Source organism: Podarcis cretensis (assembly GCF_951804945.1).
Source record: "Podarcis cretensis genome assembly, chromosome: 9".
Lineage (NCBI taxonomy): Eukaryota > Metazoa > Chordata > Lepidosauria > Squamata > Lacertidae > Podarcis > Podarcis cretensis.
The window spans coordinates 38,886,624-38,910,149 of record NC_137178.1 but is presented as its reverse complement, the minus strand read 5'-3'; the positions used below and the strand labels follow the sequence as shown (position 1 = coordinate 38,910,149).

General features: G+C 46.4%; 1 protein-coding gene across 2 annotated transcripts; it reads right to left on the bottom strand.

The window, feature by feature from the left end:
- Positions 1–16,209: 16,209 nt before the first annotated feature.
- LOC307223991 (uncharacterized protein) lies at positions 16,210–22,116 on the bottom strand. Of its 2 annotated transcripts, none has more exons than XM_079990402.1 (4): positions 21,261–22,116; positions 20,136–20,296; positions 18,228–18,318; positions 16,210–16,315 (listed from the first exon to the last, which is right to left on the bottom strand). In XM_079990402.1, the coding sequence occupies exons 1-4, from the start codon at positions 21,368–21,370 to the stop codon at positions 16,294–16,296; spliced, it is 384 nt and encodes a 127-aa protein (XP_079846528.1). In that variant the 5' UTR covers positions 21,371–22,116; the 3' UTR covers positions 16,210–16,293. The 2 variants fall into 2 exon arrangements, with proteins under 2 accessions (XP_079846528.1, XP_079846529.1); XM_079990403.1 differs by having other exon boundaries at positions 20,136–20,213.
- Positions 22,117–23,526: the final 1,410 nt, after the last annotated feature.

The following is a 23,526-nucleotide window of genomic DNA, read 5'->3' as shown; positions in this document are numbered from 1 at the left end:
CACCACCCACCCAAGATCCAAGTTTCTTAATAGCAAGCCTAGGGAAGAATGTTTGTATCTTGAGTCTCACCCACCCACCTGGAGACTTTTCACGCATCCCCTCTCTCAAGAAGCAGAAATGAGGACGGGGCAGAAGTAAGTCATTGTGTTCAGTGGGGCACCCATGACTCTGCACCAGCCTGACTCGTCTCTGCCTCTTGGCCTCCATCACCTGCCTCTCCTGCTTCAGCTTCTGCCTCTCATTCTGGGCTTCTTTTGGCCACAGGCTTTTTCAGCTAAGTCCTGTTACCTCTTCAGCTTCCAACACCTCCTCCTCCCAGTCTTCCTCTTCTCCCTCTGACCACTCACCATTGTCCTGCTACCACTCCCCGGGCTCTGAGCCTTCTTCCCGTCATGGTTCCCCAGCTGGTTCCTCCCACCATTCCTCTGTGTCCAACCAGCCCATGACATCTGTGTAAAAAAAAAATTCTCCCCCAACCTCCCAGTACACAGGCACCACTCAGAGCAGTGTACAATTTAAAATCACAATACAATTATCTAATACAACACTTTTAAAAAACATTATTGTGAGGATCAAATGACACAGAATTATGTGATAAGCAGCTGGGGCTCAGATCAGAGACAATGTAGTGTAGTGGTTAGAGTGCCAGGCTAGGACTGGAGGGACCCGACTTCAAATCACCACTCAGCCATGAAGCTCCTTCAGTGACCTTGGGCCAGTCACAGTCTCTTGGCTTTACCTAGCTCACAAGCTGGCTAGCTCACATGTGAGAGTGGATGGGTGCTCATGGAAAGGAGAGGTTATATTGGATTATTTGCCAACTGGATATGTGGCCCAAAATGTTTTGGAACCTCTGTTTTTAAATTTAGGTGAAAAGATAAATAAGGCCAGATAAATAAAGTTTTAGAATGTTAAAATTAATAAAAGCATGTAAAGGAATCTGGTATTTGAATTCTCCCCTCCATTAAAAACAAACAAACTATCCACATAGAAAGCCAGCAGATTACAGACAAGGCTAGGCGAGAACTTCTCTTCCCAATTTGCTAGCTTGCAAATGGAGAGGAGTTCTTTTGATGTGGATTTGGCCATGCTGTTCCCTAGCATTCTGGAATGGTACAGTCCTAGGAGGACATGCTTTTTACTAAGAGAGAGAGAGAGAGAGAGAGAGAGAGAGAGAGAGAGAGAGCAACCTACACATGACCTTGCATCTCCTGTAGCTTCCTTCTGACCTTCATGACAGACAACCACCATGATATCAAATGATGCTTAAATAAACACAACAAATAACTGGAAGTTGCCACAACCACTTTGCTTTGAGATAAATATGACACATGAAAGCAAGTTTAGTTCAAGTGTTTATTAGCTTTTCTTCTTTAGCATTTAATGTGACTAACTTTTCACATATATGAGCCCTATTGACAATATGATGTAAATGAGCATAAAGCCTTATCAAGTCAAGAGATTTCTTTTTATTTATTTGTTTTGACAAGGTGGCTTCTTATGAATATGAAATAATCCTGGGAGCCATGGCAATTTTTATTACAAAAATGAGATATCAACTGCTCTGTGTAAAACCTGACTACCCGTGTTTAGTGTCTCTCTTCATCCAGCCGATTCCATTTCATCAAAAAGAGCATCAAATGGCTGCGAGTTGCATTTAAGAAGACAGAATTAGAACAGCTGTAGCAAAGACTGCTTTGAGTCAAAGATGTTTTACAGGAAAGCGATATGAAAGAATCTCTAGAGAAACATATATCTTTGCCCCAGCACTCTCCATTGTTCAAATAGATCTATAATTGTTTTATGAACAAAAGATCAGTTAAATAAGCTACCTTTCCTTCTTTCATCCTTTCTTCAAAATAAAAGCCATCAGATCATAGTAACCTATGTATATTTCTTCTATATGATACAATACACTGCATAAGAAGTAAGAGACCCTGATGAGGTTTCAGTTTGGCCAGCTTGGCCATGCCTTTGATATTATGCCAGAGGTGGGACGCCTCAGTCCCAGAGAACAAGTGGGGTGCTCCAGAACACTCTTCCTAGCCCTCAGGACATTCCCTAGACCACACCCTCACTGGTCCTGCTCTGTAGCCTTCTCAAGTACTTTGGCCTGGCTGGAATTGTAATAATGCCTCCTGCTTGCCTAGATGGAAAGGTGTGGGTATAGAAACCTCTGCCTTTTGTGTAGCTGGAATGTAGTCTTCTGTAGACATACGAGTCCCATTCATTGCTCTGCCCAGTTTTTGCCTCTGGGCTCATCCACTTTTGTACCTGGCTCCATTCACAATTGGCCTGGTGACCCTGGAAGGTTGCCCATGAGGGAATGCAGTTCTCAGAATTAAAGAAATGCTTCCCCATTCCTGGAATAAACAATGCATTGGAAAGGATTCAGATTTGTGCCCGCTGCACCAAATCAAGTATAGATCTGCAGTATTGTTAAGTAATGCTAATTCTCACCCCTTTGTGCTCCATTACTTTCAGCCGGGGTGCACAACCTGTGGCCCTCCAGGTGTTTATTGGACTACAACTCCCAAAATCCCCAACAAGCATAGCCAGTGATCAGGGATGATGGGAGGTGTAGTCCAACAATATCTGGAGGGCTGCAGGTTGTGCACCCCTGCTTTTAGCAGTTCCATATATTTTAAATCAAAACACCTCAGTACTCAGCGTGCACAAACCATGCCTCATCTAAGGCTACTTGAGATCCTACTTTGGCTCACTTGCATCAATTCACCAAGGTAGTCTTACTTGTGTGAACAACATACAATATGAGAAGGCAGCCTGTGTGTCTCATGTGAAGCAAAAGTCTATAATGAACCTTCAGTTATAAAGGTTGCTGGACCTAAGATCATAGATCTTCCAGATCATATAAATACTCCAAATAAATGGTTTATATTGTCATAACAAGTAAAAAGCTTCAACAAGTGAAGAAAATAAGTTGAACTGCTTCATGTATTTTTATGATATTGGGAGCTGCCCTTAGTGGGCTATGCACCCAAATGCAACATAGAGATTTTTAAAAAAAATCATATTGATTATTTGGGCTAGTCTTCCTGTGCACCACAGAAAAAAACCGTGGCTCTAAACAAAGGTCAAAGCAAAGCACTGATTGTTGGCAAAATAAACTATGTACATTGTATACCTGTGAATCTGCTTCTTCTCATTTGCTTTCATTCTAACAGCCCTAGTCCACCTTCCTTTTTGTGTTTCAGGGCAGGTTTAGTTAGGTCATCTGCTAATAAAAATGAATTTAAAGCCTTGGCTACCACCCAGCCAAAGTTAAACACACTCAAGTCCCATTCATTTCAGTGACCAAGCTAAGCACATGTTTATTCTTTACCACAGTAAGTACTTAATTTTGACTGTACTTGACTCTCTTCTTTTCTCTGTGTGCATAAGTTCAACTGACACTTGTTAAGGTGTTGTGTAACAGACTACCAAAAATTCAGGTCCATGTCAGAAATAGCCTTACTTGTATTTCTCCAGTCCAGTACCATGGACAACTCCATATACCCAGTGACAGGGTCCTGCAGGACAAGCGCACTAGGCTACAAATCACATCATCAAACTCTCAGAAGTGCAGGGAATTGAAAAATGAACTGAAATATGGATGCAGTTGAGAGAAGTCACTAGCTGAGGTTAAAGAATTTAATCCATCCTGAAGCCCAAGAAGTTTAACAGTCTGGCAGAAAGGCTTGTTAAACCAAAATGAATATTCCAATTCCTTCTTTAATAAGAAATAAATGTTTCACTTTTTTTCAACTTCTCATCTTGCAAACATTTTTTTAAAAAATCACAACTTTATTTATTTGTTCTCAAAAATAGAAGCATGCCATTCAAACTTTCTTAAAAGTAATACTGGAGCTTTTACAATGAAATGTGTAAGATAAACATCAAAACAGAAACTCTTGTTCACTGTGTGTCTTGTTCATGCCATTATTTATTATTTTTACTACTGCTACTACTGTGATGTCATTTTACTCACAAAAGTGACCCAAAGTAACTTACACAACACAGCATAAACAGTGAAACCAATTACAACACACAAACCAATAAAAACAAAACAAAAAACCCCACATGAATACAAATAAAAGACAGGTCTTACAGAACCTGCCCCACAACTCCCCTGGGGAGGGCATTCCACAAACAGGGAGCCACCGCTGTAGAGGCCTGGTCTCACGTTGACCTATTTGCTGGTGCCAGAGTAAATGGAAAAAGAAGAGTGTATGAAGTGGAAAAACATATCCTGTGAAGGGCAGTTTCTCAGCCGTATTCTTTTTGACTTGAACCTGAAAGGTTCATTCATATGCCGTGAAGTAACTTCTCTAGACCAAGTCTGTTAGCTTTATCTATTTACTCTTAGCCTTGGCTTGGGTTCATATGATTCCTTTGTTGCCAATTAACCAAAGTAGGCTATGCTTTGGGGTGGTTATTCTAATTTCAAAATTTATTGCAAAAAAGGTTTTAAAACTTACACTGGTCTCTGATAGCTATGGCTCTCCTAGCACCCTGATGACTAACTTCCTCTCTGTGCATGTCTTGTTTTGAGCATAAGAAGCTGCCTTATACTCAGTCAGACCAGTAGCTCCATGTAGCTCACTACAGTGGCTCTCCAAGTTTCAAATGAGAACATTAATCCCAACCCTACCTAAAGATAAAAGGTAAAGGTAAAGGTACCCCTGCCCGTACGGGCCAGTCTTGACAGACTCTGGGGTTGTGCGCCCATCTCACTTAAGAGGCCAGGGGCCAGCACTGTCCGGAGACACTTCCGGGTCACGTGGCCAGCGTGACATCACTGCTCTGGCCAGAGCCAGAGCCAGAGCCAGAGCCGCACACGGAAACGCCGTTTACCTTCCCGCTGGTAAGCGGTCCCTATTTATCTACTTGCACCCGGAGGTGCTTTCGAACTGCTAGGTTGGCAGGCGCTGGGACCGAGCAGCGGGAGCGCACCCCGCCGCAGGGATTCGAACCGCCGACCTTTCGATCGGCAAGCCCTAGGCGCTGAGGCTTTAACCCACAGCGCCACCTGCGTCCCTAAAGTACCTAAAGATACTGGAGATTAAATCAGTGACCTTTTGCACACAAAACACATACCTTGCCACTGAGCTATGGCTCCCAAAACATTTGCATAGACACTACAGAAGTCTTTGACAGCATTAAAATACTTAAATATGTAATTTGAGGCAGTCAATATGCTCTGAAGCAGATAAACGAAGTACATATATTAGCTATATTGTTTGAATAGGAAACAAATTGCCTGCTACTTGGTACTCCTTGGGTCACCAAGTATATAATCAATTTCCACTAGCTCTGCACCCAGCTAAAAGTTATTCTACTGTCACCTCAGTTGCCCTCAGTGATTTGCACTACACCATAAGCTGACTGTGTCCCAATGAATGGCTATGCTATGAAATCCACAACACCAACCAGCATGACAACAGGTGTGATCACAATTCTGTCATCTGCATGGAAGCAACAAACCCATCAATGAGCCACTGAAACAATCATGAATTAATTTAACACTTGTAGTGCTTCTTGGGTATCTGTGCAATGTCAACGCAAAACTGTCCACCTGGTGCCTGCTGTAGCATGATTCAAAGTTCTCCATCTTGTTGACTATATGTTGTCATTACTCAGACACCCATCACCTGGCCTATACTTACGCCTTCTGAGCACTGAGTAGTGATTATTCTCCCCATTTCCACTGCAGTATGAAGAGATGCTCAGAATGGTTCACGGCACATTGACCCAGGTTATCAACGTTGAACTCCCAGATAAAAGACCATGGATGGTTGGTTGTGATGCTCATCATTTCTTCAGAGAAATAACCTGGGTGTTCAGCAAAGAAATGAAAGAAAAGAAATTAATGGGTACACCAGAAACTGAACACTCAAGACACACATTAAAAACTTACTTTAAAGGAGAAATGCATGAAAATACAGTGGGGTTAGATGTATCATTTAAGGGGGAAATGGAGATTTGAGGAGATACAAACTGTTAGAATCATTTCAATAGTGTTTTGGTTTCCATTTTATTTGTTAATAACTATACTCAAAAGTTCTTACAACTGTGGAGCGAAGAATGCACACACAGAAGCCGAGTCATAAAAGCTGCCACCTGAGATCAACTGGCCTCTGTGACATCCCCCCAACCACTGGCAGTGGCTGCCCTAGATCTCTGGCAGGGGTCTTTCTCTGCTACTTCAGGTCCTTTGAATTAGAGATGTGAGAAATATTAAGATTATTAGGAGTGGCGAGGTCAGTGGCTGAGAACACACTTTCAATGCAAAAGGCCCCAGGTTAAAACACTCAGACTATTTTATGAACAAAGACTGCAATCCTGCAAATTTACCTGGGAATACATCCCATTGAAAACATATATGCCCACTGCCCATTAACTGAAACTTTACCCCAGTAGTGTGGCTTGTGGAAAGGCTGAGAGTACTGAAGTGAATATAAATGTTATTTTATAGTTAATAAGTCTTGCAATAACATATCCATTTTGGCAGATAATTCTGGGGTGTACAGTGTCGGCCTTCTAGCAAATACAGACTTCAGATTTACATGAACTCCTTTGGGTTCTTTTTTTTTAGAACCCTCAATCCACTACTTGGAGTCGGGCAAAATTCTGCCTGTGGGGGGAGAGCCAGGTGCAAAATGGGAACACAGGCAGATCCAGTTATGTACAGTCCCCATACACAGCGGTGACTCGCATACACATCTGTGCTACTACAGAAATTCTCAAATGGCCTAATTGGGGGTAAGGAAAAGCTTTTAAGTTGTTACAGACGGTTAAACAAGTGGGAGTCAGAAACAATTGCCAATCTACTCAATGCCAATGTCAAGATAGACTGATGCCTTGGGCAATGTTGTCCTTCCCTGTCACTCGCTGACCTCTTCCTTCTTGCCTTTCTTTAGCGTTTGCCACTCTGATGCGGTAGGATTGCCACATTTCAAAAAGTAAAATTCCTGACACCCACTGGGAACAAACCTAAATTGTTTTGGGAAAACTCCCCCTGAAATAGTGGTTTTAAGCTTTTAGAGCTGTTTCCACTGCTCTTTCCATCACGTTGCCATACATCCGGGTTTTCCCTGACATTTTGCCGATTCCCCCCGACGCCATTTTTACCACCCAAAAACCAGGACATGTCAGGAATTTTCTTGATGTATGGCAAGCCTAGATGGGATGTGTGGCACCTCTTCAGGGCCGTCCTCCACCTGACAATGTCTATCACTTTGGAAAAGTGCTCAATAGAACAAATGGTTGTTCTAGAAGAAGGCATTGTTGAGTGGCAAGCCCTGAAGCATTTCTATGTCAATGCTGCTTTGCAGCTGCAAATACTTTTTAAGGTTTAAGAGTACAGTGGTACTTCAGGTTATGTGTTTTCGGGTTGCACACCGCGCTGAACCCAGAAGTACCGGAATGGGTTACTTACGGGTTTCAGCGCATGCGCAGTAGTGCCAAATCGTGACCCGTGCGTGTGCAGATGTGGTGCTGCGGGTTGCGAACGTGCCTCCTGCACCCGAGGTTCCACTGTAGTGAATGGTTCCAATTTTGAAGGTTTTGTCACTGTTAAAACTTCAACCAGTATTCAGTGCAGCAAAGCAACAGTAGCAGAGGGGGGAGGCAGCAGGCAGACTGTTTGAGCAGCGTAGAGCCTTTGCACGCCCAAGCCACCTAAGTCCATAAATTACCATATAGCATATATTCAACACAAAAACAGCGACAATTTGTTGTTGACAAAGGACAGCTGGACATATAAAGGGCCCCATTACCTTCAGTAGCTTAGAGCCTCATCAAATCATACCTAAATCTGGCCCTGCTATGGGTGCATATGAGCCACAGGGACCCTTCCTGGTGCCTGCAAGGTTCCCTTTCCTCCCCCACCTTGGAATTAGGCTTGAAAGAAACATTACTTTGTAGTCAGTAAACTAGGCTGTGGTGCATGCTTGGATGTGATGTCTGTGGCATTTTTTCTTGTTCATAAATGCATCCACGTGAATAAAAAGGTTAGTGAACCTGGGTCCATATGACACAAAGCATATGCAAATTTAATGCAAAGCTATGTCATCTTTTGCAAGTGTATTTGAGGGTCAGATCCATATATAGCATACCAGGCCATGAAAATCCTGTTGTCACGCCTGCCTATGACTTCTGAAGTTACCTTTAAACTGGGACTAGAGCGGCTGAGTTACTTGCAACAGTTGAAGTTGTTTTGTATTTGATTAATTACTTTTAACCCAGTTTTGTTGTCCAGTGTACCATAATATGGTGATGCCCTTTCTCCTGGTTTTACCCACTCTTTATCTCTGAGTGCTGCTGCAGTTTTTCTAAGGAATTCTTGCAGGTCAGAAGCAGGGCAAAGGGTACTAATGGATGCTCTGTGATTCAAACCTCCTCTCCGCACCCCTCTACTAAATACCAGGGCTTTGATTGTTTTCAGCACAAGTCAAAATGCTGCATGGATTCACTCAGCTCAGGCACAGCACCCTCCAGTTCAGTTGTGTGAAGCTGCCCTCACACAACCAGTCTTTAAGAGCTGCCATTTGGGGCACAGGGATTGGGTCTTCGAATATAGACCTATCAGTGATTAGTATTGGGGTGTAAGCCCATCCCTGATGGGTTGAGGCCTCAGTTCTGGGGGAAGGTGGGCTGGAGCAGTGGCAGCTGGTACTGTTGCAAAAAGGGTGGCACTTCCAGGGCTGACCTGTGCATTAGACAGACTGAGGCAGCCACCTCAGGTGGAGGAAGCCAAGGGGCACCTCTGCAGGTGGCACGAGGGGGACAGCATGCAGATGACACAGACGGCAGCACCTTCCCATTTCTCCTTGCTGCTCTGGGCGCGCCTTTGGCAAGCTCCGCCTCGGGAGCGCGCCTCGCCTGCCTGCTAACAATGGGCCGGCTGCCTCGCTCGCTTGCTCGCGCTCTCCCTCCTGGCTGGCCTGCCTCCCTCCCGGCCGGCTGCCCCCCTCCTCGGCGCCTCGGGCCACTGGCACCGTGTCATTGCCACCAAGCAGGCTCCCGGCCTGCCTCGCCTTGACCCAGCCGCTCATCTGTCAGCGCGCTCTCATTCCTGTTATTTACATCTGTCTTTAGCATTCTAATTACTCGCTTTATTACTTTCGCCCGGAGGAATCCCGGAAAAGGCAGCCGCGAAGGAGGCGCCGACCAACAATAAAACGGCGCCCGCGGATTCCCGCTGCCTCGGAGGCCCCGCGCGCCTTGGTGACCTCGAGATGTCCTTAAATGGGGCTTATTCCTGCGGGGGCCTCCCTCTCCCCGGCGCCACACAGCAGAGTCCGGCCCCGGCACGGTAACATAAAAGTGGACCGGTGGGGCTCTCCAGTGGGGGTGAGAGAGAGAGATTTTATCACACGGTCACCATACAGGATGGATCCAGCCAGGCCGTCTGGTGGAGAGGAGAGACAGAATACAGAAGGAGAAAAGTTCGCTCCTCTTCGTCGTCGGGTCTTTCTGCTCTCCAGCAGATTTGCCTTCGCTCTTCCTTCCAGGAGGAGACAGCTAACTGCCTGAGCTAATTGTGGTGATTTCATCTGTCAGGTGCATCAACGTGCCAAAGAGGTAGAGAGGGAACGGGGAGCGCGGATCGATTTCCTCGGACCGCTTTACGACGCCATCAGTCTCCCATTTTAAAACGGGGGGGGGGGGAGAGAGAGAGATTAAATTTATTTGGATTGGGAGCTGTTGGATACAAAGCTGCCGCGGGTTCGCTCTAGGCTTCGGCTTCATGGAACACAGGGGGGCCGACAAATTTCGGGCAATAGGATCGGGACGCCGAGAGCGTTCACGTCGAAGGGATTGGAGAGGAGCCTTAACCTAGTCCAGGACTCCAGTTTAGCAAATCTGCTCGCTTTCTTGGTGAGATTTGGCCCCCACGTGCTTTTTTTTGCACACCACCTTGTGACATTTCGCTTGGCCTAACAAAGGTATTGCCCTGAGACTGAATTTTTAAATGTACCCTTTCTGAAAGGGGTGGATACATTTTCGATTAATCTGTCGAAAGCAAGACATCCTTTTTAAGAAGACCTGTAATCCTTTGATTTCCTCTTCAGATCCACAATGTCTCCCATCCCTCCTCTTCTAAGCAGATCTTGGACCTTCATCTCCTTCTTCCACCCCCCCCCCCTCGTTTTTCCTTGCCTCATCTCTACCCTTCCTACCCCTGAACTGAAGGAAGGGCAGGCGTGGTTAATGGCGAGCCACGGAGGGGGCCCCAGAGGCTGTATGCAGATTTCCCTTATTTATCTGAGCTAGTGAAATGCTTGTTGCACTCAGCGACAATTTAATGCCGGGGCTAATGGGCTTCCCTTTATTATCTTTCACTAACATAATATCCTGCAGGAAAAAAAGATGACAGAACGTATGGATTTTTAGATAAATAACAGGGGTAATTTATTGCCCTTGATGCTCTTCTGATGGAATGGTTGATAGATAATGTAATAATATGTACATAATTAAGAGGGCTTACTGTACCTCCGTCAAATTAGGTTCAGCTGCGTTGGAGATGGGCTTTCCCCCACCCGCTACAAGCAGCCACAAGAAACTCCGGGTGAATTCGTGGTGGTGAATCCTCCCTTCTGCTCATTTGGAAAGACCCTAAGGCGGAGGAGGCAGATCTTTGGAGATTTCCAAAGGCGATGATTCGCTCTTTTACCGGCGGGGGCGGGGCAGTGGTCGCGCGACAAGGGTTCAGGAGTGCCTGCCCTATTGTACTGCTTCCTTGTCTTGTCCCTGCAACCTGCCTTCACTTCCTCTGTCGTTTCCCCCGCGCAGAATTTTAGTTTTTCATTTTATTTTTAGACTCCTTGGGGCACTGCCACTTTGTGTCCACAAGGGCGGCGCTATATACATAACTAATCTTGTGACAATCATAGACCCGGATTAAAATCGCCACTTTCCACACCGAGACACCTACACAAAAACTCATACCTACTTTAGTCCACGTTTTTTAAGTCTGGAATGTGTACCCATTGTTGGCTACTGAAAAACAGCAACACCAGGGAGGGGGATTCACCCTTTAACCACGCTGAAAATGAATAAGGAAGGACGGTGTCCAAAAGATTAAAATTAAGGGGTAACTAACGAATGCAGACCCTTGTTATCTTGAGTGAGCGTTTTTTAGGTTTTAAAGACATTTTCACTAGAGGAATCGGTTGAGACATCTCTCTCTAAAACACACACACGGAGCAAGGGAGAAGCTTCTACAAGGGGCACAGAAGGAGCGCAGGCTGTGCAGTCAACGAGGACTAGTATATTACGCAGCACCCTTTTTTGGAGCGTCCCAGCTCCTCATCGTTGGTAGGGTTAGTCCAGTAAACAGTGCAGGCCCAGGACTTCTCCTGCTGCGCAGCTTTCAGAGTCGGAGGCTCTGGAGTTTTCCTTCTCTCTCTCTTTTTCTTCCCGCAATCCTCCCGCCTCCTTTGTAACCAAGTCAGCCTCGCTCTCCCCCCGCGCGCCCCCTTGTTCTTGTAGGTTGTCCATTCAAGGCATGGCGCACTTGCTCTTCCAAACTCATCTAAATTACATCAATAACAGAGCGCACTCTTTAATGAGCTCTCAACTTTAAAGACTTGAAGGATATTAACAAGCCGCTTGACAAATGGTGCTTAGAAGCACATTAAAGACGCAGCTAATGGAGCGCATAATGACGGCTAATTTTCGATCAGATATAAATTAGAGCCCCAACAGTTATTTGCCTTAAGGACTTTATGTAAATGATCCTGTTCTGTATAAACTGGAAAGCCAAGAGAGCCCTGCCTGTTGGCAATCCTTGTGGAGATGATTAATAGAGCCGCAACCGAACTGGGCAGACAACGCGTGGCATTTCCAGCTAAAAGTCACGCGGGGGGTGGAGCAGTAAATATTGTGCCGGGCGACGCGGAGACAATGAGGGCGGCCGGAGGCTGAGCCGAGCAGGCCGAGGCCGAGCAGCCGCGACAGATGGGAGGACAGGGAGCTGCTCCACGGGAGGGGAGGGAAACACCCCGGCAGCCACGGGGGCTCCAGCGCTGCCCCTTCTGGCCTCCAGCCCCACTCACAGCCTCCCATCGTGCACATCCCTACACCCAATGGGCTGGCGGGCTGGCTGTCCAGCTTCCCTTCAGATCCACTTCACTGCCTGGGAAAGTTGAGGCTTCAATCCAGACCTTCCGGTGGCCATGGTGGTGGGCATGTCACCAGCTCTCTGACTTAAACATTGCAGCAGGTTTGTGGTGAGCAAAACACCCTTTGGTAGGCCGGGAAGTGCAGAAAACCCAAGCACGTGTATGCTGGAAAATGGTCTTCTCTTCTGCTGCTGATACAGCTCTTATTCCCTTAGCACCAACAATGTTGTGGATGATCTGGTTTCTTTCCAATGACTTCACTTCAAGAAGAACTTTCTTACACTAAGAGCTGTTGGACAGTGGAACAGGCTCCCAGGAGAAGTGATGCACTCTTATTCCTTGGAGAAGCAGAGATTGGGGTGGTCACCTGTCATGGATGTTTAAGTTGAGATTCCGGCATTGCAGGGCATTGAACTAGATGACCCTTGGGGCCCCTCCCAACTCTGCAATCTTAAGATTCTATGATTCTGGGTGGAGAGAGCTGGAAAGCACCCAAAGGAAATCAGAGACTGTTCCCTACCTCACTTTCTACTTTTTAAAGACACTTGGAAGTTGTCCCAATTTCTAGAGGGTGAGATGGCCCTGTTGCCTGTCCTGCATCAGGAGAGACAGAGAGTCTTGTAGCACCTTAAAGACTAACACATTCATTATGGGAACAACTTTCCTGGAACAGAATCCTAACAGCTTATGCCATGACACATTTGTTAGTATTTAAAGTGTTGCAAGGCTTTGTTATTGTAGAAGAAGAAGAGGAGGAGTTTGGATTTGATATCCCGCTTTATCACTACCCTAAAGAGTCTCAAAGCGGCTCACAATCTCCTTTCCCTTCCTCCCCCACAACAGACACCCTGTGAGGTGGGTGGGGCTGAGAGACTTCAGAGAAGTGTGACTGGCCCAAGGTCACCCAGCAGCTGCATGTGGAGGAGCGGGGACGCGAACCCGGTTCACCAGATTACGAGTCTACCACTCCTAACCACAACACCACACTGGCTCTCTTGAATTCTTCCGAAAGCATGTTGCCTGTATTCTTGATGTTCCTCACACAGCCTCACAGCAAGTTCTCCACCACAACCAAAGGTTGTGAACACATCAAGGTTTAAAAGAGAAAAACTACATATGCATGGGGATCTACCTGTCCGTTTGGAGTCAGTACTCATGTGATATACACACTCCTACCCTCCATTCTGCAAAGACATCCGATTCTTACCCATTGTGGTACCTCACCTACCAGAACAGCTGCCATCGTACCAGCAACACATCTAATCCCAGTGCTCTGGGCCTTCTTTACCTAGCTCCATGCCATGCAAAGGTCATATGGACTCACTGAGGAGGCACACAGAGTTGGTGGGCCTCCTCTCAGCTGACTGTGAATGGCTTATCTGGGAAAGAAAGCTGCCTGCTTGCTCTCTTGACTCCCTTCCTACCAGGTCCATAGTTCAAAGGATGAGTCCTGGGGATGTTCACATCTCTGAAAATCTCTTTGTTCCCTGTTTGAAGTCAAGTGTGTTAGAGAACCCCTCCTCCAATTGTCTATCCTAACTTGTTTGTTCCCTTATGCTGAATGAATTATTTCCTGAAGCTTTTGTGTTTTCTAGACCAGGAGTTCTGTGGCCCTCCAAATGCTGTTGGACTCCTATCAGCCCCAGCCAGCATGATCAGTGGTCAGAGATTATGGAAGATGTAACCCCAGCATCATCCAGAGGGACACAGATTCTTCATCCCTGTTTTATATGATTGAATATTTATTTCTTATTTTAAATAGGAAATGAGTTTTGTGGAAAAATAAAAGAGAAACACGTTTTAAGCAAAGAGATTTGTAACACTCAAGTGTTTAATAACAGGTGCTTCTGAATAAAGAGTTCATCCCTTGTCACAAAGTACTGACCGTCTCCCTACCAGTTTTCTTTATATAAAGCCCTTGTCATTTCCTGTCTGCCCCCGGGGTTGTAACTCATCCAGTCTGTAGTTATTGGTAGGAAGCATGTGCTTGTATATTATTAAGGGGGTGGGGGGAGTCGTGACTTTAAAAAAAAAAAATGGACTTTCTTTCTTTAGCATTCCTAACTTACCTAGCCTATCCCCTAACGGTTCCGAGGAAGAAGGTTGTCGGTCAAACTATTCTCATACTTCTGTCCTGTTTCTATATAGAGGGCAAACGGCTCAAGTAGAGGTGGCACCTGATTCCTGAGCCTTTGTATCTGCTGGTAAGGTCGGGCGCCCCCTGTAGGCCAGTCAGTCTGCGCCGGCTTCTTGTTCCTTAGCCGCACGTGTCCAGGCAGCGAATATACGTGACAGGGAAGATGTACACAGTCAAGTACAGAAGGGGAAAGGTGTCCTGCGAAGTAGCTATTGGGCTGTAACAATGAGCTGGAATCCTGAGTTCGTGCAGGACCGGATCATCCTTCAGGGAGGTCACCTTTGATCCTCAGGAAATGCTCTGATGTGCAGCCTCGGCTTATTTCTCCCGTACTGATTCCAGTTAAGAAATTGAGCAAGCCGGCCACGTTCCAAACAGAGGTCGCGAGGAGTGATGCGCTCTTTTCTCCCCCACCCCCGCTGCAGCTGCAGTTCGCACGAGGCCTTTGAGGAAGCATCCACCCACGCGCAGAGTTCCTGCCCCCTTTTGAACTTCTTTGTGCAAGACCCGCAGCTCTGCCAGCCTTGGAAGGCCCTGCTTGACGCCTTGGATTTCGCTAACCTACCTGCTGCTGGAGTCCTTCCTTGGGAGCCTTGGCGGGGGGGCATGTATGGCTCTACAGCTCTCCATTCCCTACTCTTCCTACCTGAAAAGATTTAGAAAACTGGATGGACCAACTTCCGGGTGGCAGGCCACTGGTTTCCAGAGTGGTGGTGGGATGGGGGGGTGACGAGAAACACTGCCCCGGTGGCCTCCCTTCCCGTCGTTGACCCTTCACTCCTATGCGATGCAAGCCCCCAACGCAGAAGCCGGTAGATCTCTGTGGGAGGATTTCTCTGGATCCCGCGTGCAAACAGAGGAGAAGCATGGGAGGTAACTTTTCTGGAATCTTGGGACACCGGAAGCCACGCCCTCAAGCTCTTCCAAGGACTTGCGTCTGCTGGAGGTTCTTGTCTACATTCCCAAGGGACGAACAAATAAATCTCTCGAGTTATTGTTAGGGGAAAAGTGTCTGGTGATGGAACTGCAACCTGCTCTTTATACGGGCTTGGAGAGCAGGCGACAGCTGTGACCTTAGCGTTTGGTTCACGCCACCGGTGAATTGCTTCCAGCTGGAAGCCTTTCCTTGGAACCTGATCTCTAATTCCAGAGGTTTAAGATTTGGCCTGTGGTTCCTCGGTGGGGAGACAAAGGCACTCTGCGCTTTTTCAGTATTCCCTTCTATGTCCCATTCAGCAAATTCTAGAGCTGTTCAGTTCGGTTCTGGCGACCATTGCTATTTTCTTGGAGTTGCATCGATCAGTTCTGTCCTAGAGACGACTGCAAGAATGGGGAACCTGTGGTCGCCAGATATTTCTGGACTACAACTCCCATCATCCCTTGCTATTGGCCATGACGACTGGGGCTGATGGCGGTTGTAGTCCAGCAACACTTGAAGGGCAACACGTTGGCTCTCGCTGGGCATCTGGCAAATTTCGTAAATCTGAGCCTTGCTATACCTAGGAGATGGAACTGACAAAAAAAAAATTTATGGTAGGAAAGAACTAAAGGCCGGTTAGCTTTGGCTCCAGTGTGTTCAATATGTTACTGAAGATTAATCCATTTTTCCTGAAGATGGAAGAGATGCTGGATTTTGCAAAGCTTTCATAGAGTTTGCCTCCGATCAATTAACTCTTTTAAACCCCCGAAACAGAAAAGCAAGCATGTGCCACCTTCACAGAATACACTCTGCTTTTGGAACATTATAAAGCACAGTCAGAAGGCGGTAATTAAGATCCCTTGCTAATTATAATAATAAATCCCTAATCATCATCATCATTATTAATAATAATAAATACAACGCTGCTCTCTCTCAATTAGACAGTTCTCGCCGCCTGCCACTTCTTTTAAGTTAACAGGGATGCGCTAATGAGTCGAGAGATGCTGTCGCCAACTTACCTCTTCCGGAGGGCATACACGCTTCCTCTCGCTGGATGAATGAAATGGGGCTCCGTTACCTCGCGACTCTCCTCCATGCGGTATTGCTCTCAAATATTAGCGATGCAGCGCCTGCAGGAACGAGGAGCACACCGGGAAGTCAGTGGAATTATGCACATCCAAAGACGCACGTCCTCCGCGCGGGGCGAGGTCTAAGCAATGGATTAATTAAGAGCTGCTTGAACACAAATGTTTGAGATTGCTGCAGAGAAAGACGCGCATCCGCGCTGTATAGTGCAACAAGTCTGAAGTGTATAGAGGAGAGTAGGACGACGATCTCCAAACTAGAGGAAGAGTGGTGCGGACTGGCTTTCTTTATTCCATTGGAAAGAATGGGCAAAAAGTTCGCGAGGAGTCACTACCCTTTGGGGGGAAGGCCGTAGCTCAGGGGGAAGAGTTACTGTTTCAATCCTGGGCATCTCCCAGCAGGCCTGAGAGAGACCCCCCCTTCCCTGAAACCGAGGAATAACTGCTGCCAGTCAGTGTAGGACTGAGCTAGATTGACGGGTGGTCGGACTCAGTTTAAGGCAGCTTCCCTCCCTAGGTCCCTTAGGATGAGTTCTAGCTAAAGTCAAAGAATGCAAACTTACTTGCGCTATGTCCCTCAGTGCGCCCTACTTCCAAGCCGGAATACTTTGGACTCCCTACTATTTTCACCGGGAGTGTTAAGCCAGCTTCCATTAAATCAAAGGGTTTTAATATTGCTCAGTCATGGCTTCTAGATCCTGCCCTAATTCTGTTTAAAACCAAAACTAGTCGTCCGCGTGATGCTTCTTCTTGACAAATTTCCATGTGTGTTCCTTTCCTTCTAACTATAATGCACAAAGTCTGCGTTTAGTTCCTTGTTGAAAAGGCCACCAAATACTCATTCCACATGAGCTCCCATTTACATTATAATAAGTGGAATACGTTCCCTCTAGCTTTGCAGGCGCTCAAGGGGCTGATGGTATATAGACGTTATCGAAGATGGAGCTGAAACAGAAATAAAGGTTAGCGGAAGGGAGAAGTAAATGTTTAGCCAGTGCAACTTGCCTCTTGTTCGTGCCTTCTTGCTCAGTGACGGATCCTTCACTGCAGGCTAGAATTTCTGTTTATTTAGAAACACCCCTACCAGTTGAGCAAGACCGCGGCTTTCAGATTTTTGTAAAGGATTAACCGCTTTATAAATGCTTTTTTTTAAAAAAATCTGGGCTCCTTCGGGAGGAAGGGTGGGAAATAAACTCATATCATCCTCCCCACACCTTTAGGCAGCAATCCCATGGCCATTTACCCTATTGAACTGAATCCTGTTTACTACCGAGTAGGCGCGTTAATAATTTGAAACAAAGCTCTTAACTTTTGCTGGATGGGTTCCTTCTGTTGGGACCTGCGCTTTTGCCTTTATTAGAGCCTCAGAAGAAGAAAAAAACGGACAGGAGCGTTCGCCTTGTTATCCTTTGTCTGAAACGAAACACGGAACAACTCCTCCACCCGGTGGTAATTCTAACTGATGATCGATTCCTCCTGGTCAAGGCAAACCCAGAGGAGGCGCGCGAGGAGGGGGCTCTGAAATGTGTGCTCCGAGTCCGCTCTGCTTATAGATCCGCGATTCTGTTTGGCCTTGTCTGTTGCCTGCCTCGTGAAGCCGGAATGGAATCAGAGGTGGAAAAATACCCTCATTTCTAAGCACACTTTTTTTTTAGCTTGTTGCACTAAGACAGGCGTGAGGAACCTGTGGCCATCCAGAAGTTGCTGAACGGCGATTCCCTTCATCCCTGGCCTTGCATGCTAGAGCTGAGAAGAGTTGTAGTTCTAACATCCGGAGGGCCAAAGGTTTCCCTACCTGCACTGTTTCTGTGACAGTGTTCCGCCGCTGAATATCTCCTCTGGGGCATGAATCAGACCCGTGGGAACATGGAGTTGGGAGGAACCAGATACTCAACTCAAGCCCAGCGTTCATTCAAATCCGTCATCCCCCCCAATAGCGCAGACGATGTGAACTTACCGCAGGTTCCCAGAAGTACAGTGAGGAGCAGCTTCAGGGCACCCATGTGCTTCCAAAGAAGATAGCTCCAGCAAGTCAGCCAAGCCACAAGCTGCAAGGGGAGGCAAAAGGAGATCAAAACCCAGAATAGCGCCCCCTTGCTTTGTGCACATCCTCAATATACCCTTCACTTTGTCCTCATTTCCTAGGGGTAGCGAAGGTCCAATAATATCTGTGCTAAAGAGGGAAGCAAGATCGGAGCTCAGATAATTGATTTTTACAGCCTACCCTGGCTGCCTTAGAGGAGCCCAGGTCACTAAGTTGAAAGGAACCAGAGATAGATATGCTTACGTGGAATCCCGAGCCCAGCAGGCCTCCCTCCACTGCCGGGCAAAGATCTTTAGGATTGCAGAGTTAACTTGTTGTTTAGGTAAAAAGAAATTCATCCTCCTCCGTCGTTTTGGTCAACATAATGACCTGTTTTTACAGAAGGTTGCTGTTTTAGTTAACCATCAAATAGTGCCCTTCTCTTCATGATATGACGCAGGCGAAGGAACGTTGAAATGAACAACCACTATCCATTTTAAAGGTGAATAAGGGACTCGGGTGCCATTTATTTGACCTTGCTTCCTGCAGGGGTGCGGTGCTCTGTTAAGGAGCTGCTTAAAGATCTCTGCGATGGGTAATTACTCCCAAGAAACTTATTGGTATGGCGTATTTAAGTCTTACCAAAAAAAAAGTGCAAGGGGGGGCAATCAAAGGGGGACGACGTGTCCCCCCCCAAAAAAATGGGATGCTCTCATTTACTGAGCTTTAGTCAACAAGCAATAGCTTCACTGCTAATTTGCTGTTTAGTTTGCCTTCTATCTGAGACATTTCTGTAGCATAGGAGAACCGATAAAATTCGCCAGGGTGCCCTTAACCTCAAAACATTTACTTCTGAAGTAAGCCTACTGACTTAAATTGACTCTCTCCTGAGTAAGGAATATGAAAGTTGCCCTTTATTACAGTCTTTCATCTTTTTTTCAACTTTCTGCAGCCTATCACTTGACCTGAGTAGTGCTCACTTTAACATGGAGAACAGAAAAGGAACCGTCTCTTAAATAACGTGTGGGGGTTTTTTGTTTTGTAAGAGGACAAGATTTGATTAAAATAGGGGTTTGGTGGAGGCCTGGGTTGTTTTCATCAAGGCCCTTACCTTCCCCTCTCCGGTAATTCTAGCAAATGGCAGTGAGAGGGACTCGCTCTCACGTTAATTGATACACAAGGTGTTGCGCGCTCGCACAAACACACACACACACACACACACACACACATCCACAGTCCCGAATATCGTAGCGGCCCGAGTCTGTACTGCTAGGGCAGAACCTAGCTACAAACCCCACATGGTATTATGTCAGCCGTTGTGGGGGGAGGGGTGACAATGGTCGTGCTGAACAGTATTTATTTTGAAGGGAGAGGGAGCTAAGAGGCTCTGCCCCGAAGGGCTCGCAAGCTTTGAATGAATGAGTGACCAGTGATCTCTGTCTTATTAATGCCCAAGGCCCGGTTCCTTTTCTCATTAAAGTGGATGGCGCTGTCCCCGGCTGCGGTTCTGCATCGGTTCTTCTCAGCTACGCCTCCGCCGTTTTGCTTCCGCCTGGGGCTCATTGGTTTAATTTAAAGCCAGCCTCTGTCGGGCAGGAATATATGCAGCAGGGCGGGATTAACTTGCTGCATTAGGGGAAGATCCGAGACAATGTCCAACCAAAGTTTAAGAAACAGAGAGCAACTAAGCGTTTGGGGGTGCAAATCCTACAGGATTCTTTCAAACACACACACACAGAGAGACAGTTCTTTTCCATTTGACTTTGGAGTGTGTCGTTTGGGAAAAGGAACGGAGTGTTACCTTCTCTTCAGCCAGCGCTCAGAAGTTGCCCATGAACTCACCAGACAGTTGTCTTTTCGATGTCACCGTGTAGTCAAGTCCTCTCTCCAGGACTATTTTGTTGGTTTCACATCCATATGCTACACGACGGTAAAACCAGAAAGCTGCAGTTAAATTACTCACAGTGAATAATCTCAGAGGGCTCTGAAGCTTGGATAGGTGTCTGTTAACCAAGAAGAAGAGATTATCATAGCACATTCGAAAATGTCGTGTTTCAATAGACCTCGCAGCAACATGGGAAAGTCTAGAACAGAGCTTAAATGGTGGAGTGCGGCTGAAGTGTCCGACTGGAGACCCAAGTTCAAAAACCCCTCTCTTAGCCATGAAGTCATTGAGCGACCTTGGGCCACTACTTTCTAGTCCAACCTACTTCACAGGGTTGTTGTGAGGAAATGCGGAGGGGGGGCACTTTCGCCGCCTTGACTTCCCTTAAAGGAAAGGCGGAATATAAGAGCAGTAAATGATACCATGCAGACCACGTTTAATTCCGGAAGCATGTTGACAAATCTGGACCTAAAACTGACCGTTCTTAACCCCGACTGGGAAGTAAGGAAAGGACCAGGGCGCAAATTAAGTCATGTGTTTTCTCGCCCAAGAATATGCAAGTTTCATGTCCTTAAAAAAAAAAGCACAATATATGTATTGAGCTCTCCAGGGCATTTCCTTGGAAGGGAAATGGCGAGGCCAACTTAGAATTCAAATGGCCGCGATTATTAAGAGGCAATGGGCTTAAAACAGCCTTTAATTCTGAGTGACTGATTTGGGAACTTAAGGGCCGGGGTCTCTTGTGGAGAGGCATTTGTTGGAAAGAGTACGGCGAAGGCGGCGAGACAGTTAGCTAAGCTGTACAGGCTTTGGGTCTGCCTTCAACCCAGTTCTGGGGCTGCGGTTCTCCCAGCGGTGGGGACTTTGCTGTTGGGAGGGGGGCGGTTTGCTGTGATTAATGTTCAGCAGCAGAGCAAAGCCAGGAGAGGCGTCCCCTCCTTCCTTCCTTCTCCCTCCAACTCACCCGCCTCTCAGCGCACCAGCTACAGGCCAGGCCGCTGCCTCGCCTCCCTCGCTCGCTCTACCTGCGCGAACAGGCGTCTCGTCAAAGGAACACAAACAGAACTGACAATCTTACTCACCCAAAGCTTTGGGAGCGTTTGAAAGCGAGATTACACCGCAAGGAGAGAGGTTGCCTTTGCTCTTGCCATCCCCAGCCTTCATCGATTTGTTCCTGAAAAACCCTGCGCATTCTTAGAACAGCCGCAACCGATTAATATTGCATTAACCCCATTTAGAAAAAGAGAGTGAGAAAATCCAAAAGCACCAGAATCCCGTTCCCTATCAAAGCCATGTATTATTAACGCACGTGTAATTGGAGAAGCGAGGTAGGGGTGTGTGTGAGAGAGAGAGTGTGTGTGTGTTACTGGACAAAAAAGGGAAACACGATTGGTGACAGGACTCTAGGAAGGGGAAAGAAGCCGAAAAAGCGTCTAATGTTTCATTTCAGGTCTGTGGTTTTTCTAATTCGAGATTAAAAGCAGTCACGTCTTTGAAACCAGACATTGGGTGTAAATGTACAGTTAAAATATTCCATGCCAGAGTCCCCAGACGAGGCTCCCTCCAGTCCCAGGCTTCATTAAATTTTAATTATCATCCCAGGCTCCAGCAAGGAAAGGGGAGGAAGACTGTCCACCTAATTACAACTGATAAAAAGCCTCAGATTTTCCTCCGTTTTCTTCTCCAATATGTGATTAAAAACATGCTCTTCCCATCCCCGGCGTGTGTGTGTGTGCGCGCACTAAAACATTAGATGTAGAGAAAGGAACGGAGGTGATCACCTAGTAGTGCGCACTGTATATTTGCTCGTTACAAAAATACACTTACGCTTTAAGGGGGGCGGGGGTCGTGTTGAATAAGGTGATGGTGGGGAATCCTGACATTAGCTCTGGGCGAGATTTGGCGAAAGATCCACAGAAGAGGCGACACTGCTCCCTCATTAGGTTCTCGCAGTTACGAGATGAAGGCTTTTATTGTCTTCAAAACAAAGCGCACGCTGCTTCCCTGAGCGCTCTAGGTTCCAAGAGCCCTTCCCTTTTTTTGAGGTATGAAAGGAGGGAGGACGCTCCTTCGCCCTCGATCTTGGCGCCCCGATTTCATCTGCCTTTAATAGGCGATTAAAGGCGTGACCGTAGGATACTTTTGGCTTCCAGGCCTAGCTCACATATAATAGAGATATAAAAATATAGGACTGGTTGATGTTTCCAGATTGCTTTTTTTTAAAAAAAAGAGGCAATCGTTCTCTCTGTGTCTCTGTCTCTCTGCGTTTTGACTTTCTAAGCAGCTTCCTATTATCGCCACTTAATTTTATTTCCATTCTCTGCAAGTTAAATAGCGAGGCCGGGCCTCGCAGGGGAGCTGCCACGCGCCTGCAGACTAGGGATGTCAAGCAAAGCCTCGCTGCGCGAAGTTAATTTCAATTCCCGAGGAGAGTTTCACATTCCAGCTCACTGTGACCCGCAGTAATTAGCTGAGATAACGAATGATTACTTACTTATTCCTTGTAATTATCTGGATTTAATAATTCGCCGTGTAATTTATTAATAGCCTTTAAGTGAATGGCTCATTTAAGAGGGCCAAGAGGAAGTGCAAAGACTTCGTCTCGCCTTGCGCAGGTCTCTGGACAACCCCCCCCTCCTCCTCTACAGTCCTTAGACATTGGGGCTCGTGCTTTTTCGGGGCTTGCCCTGTCTTCAGAGCTATACAGTATAGTCGCCATTCTTCTTCCTCGTCTTTGCTCTACCTCACTGTGAGCTATAGTCAAGTTCCAGATTCAACCGAGTTGCAAGATTTCTGAACAGGATCCCCCATTACACATAGAACAAAAAATAAGGGGGTCTGCTAATATTTCAGCCATCCCTTGTGGACAAAAAAATTATCACTAAAAGAGCTATATTTTGGACAGCGCCTTTTGCTGAATTCTTTTCCTGCCAAAATACATTTGTCGCACGCTGACGCTCCCCGATGCCTGAAAAAAAAAATTCTACACTATTTACTAGTTAATGTTGAGGCTGCCTTTCCTATCCTCACCAGATTAAGACGTGAGATACTTTTATTAAAATAAAATAATCATAATGCTCATCGTTAGTATCACCAACATCAACTCTGCCCTCATAGATTTAGCTTTCAGTTTTAAAGAATCAACTGCAGCAGAAATGAGTAGGTAAAACTCAGTTCTAGACAGAGAGAGAATGCGCATTGAAGTTCTGCTTCTTTGTTGACAATCCCCACCCCCATCAACAGTGTGTGTGTGTGTGTGTGTGTCCTTTTTGATCGACCTAACGTGGAAACGGAGAAAAATGGAACCCTATTACAGAAGCTGTCTGCCAATAGAGATGAAACTCCAGA

Coding starts and splice junctions, on each gene's coding strand:
- LOC307223991 (XM_079990402.1), bottom strand. CDS start 21,370: ATGCGCAGGGTTTTTCAGGAACAAATCGATGAAGGCTGGGGATGGCAA. Junction 20,297..21,260: donor AAACGCTCCCAAAGCTTTGG/GTGAGTAAGATT, acceptor CTTGGTTAACAG/ACACCTATCCAAGCTTCAGA. Junction 16,316..18,227: donor TGTACTTCTGGGAACCTGCG/GTAAGTTCACAT, acceptor TCGTTCCTGCAG/GCGCTGCATCGCTAATATTT.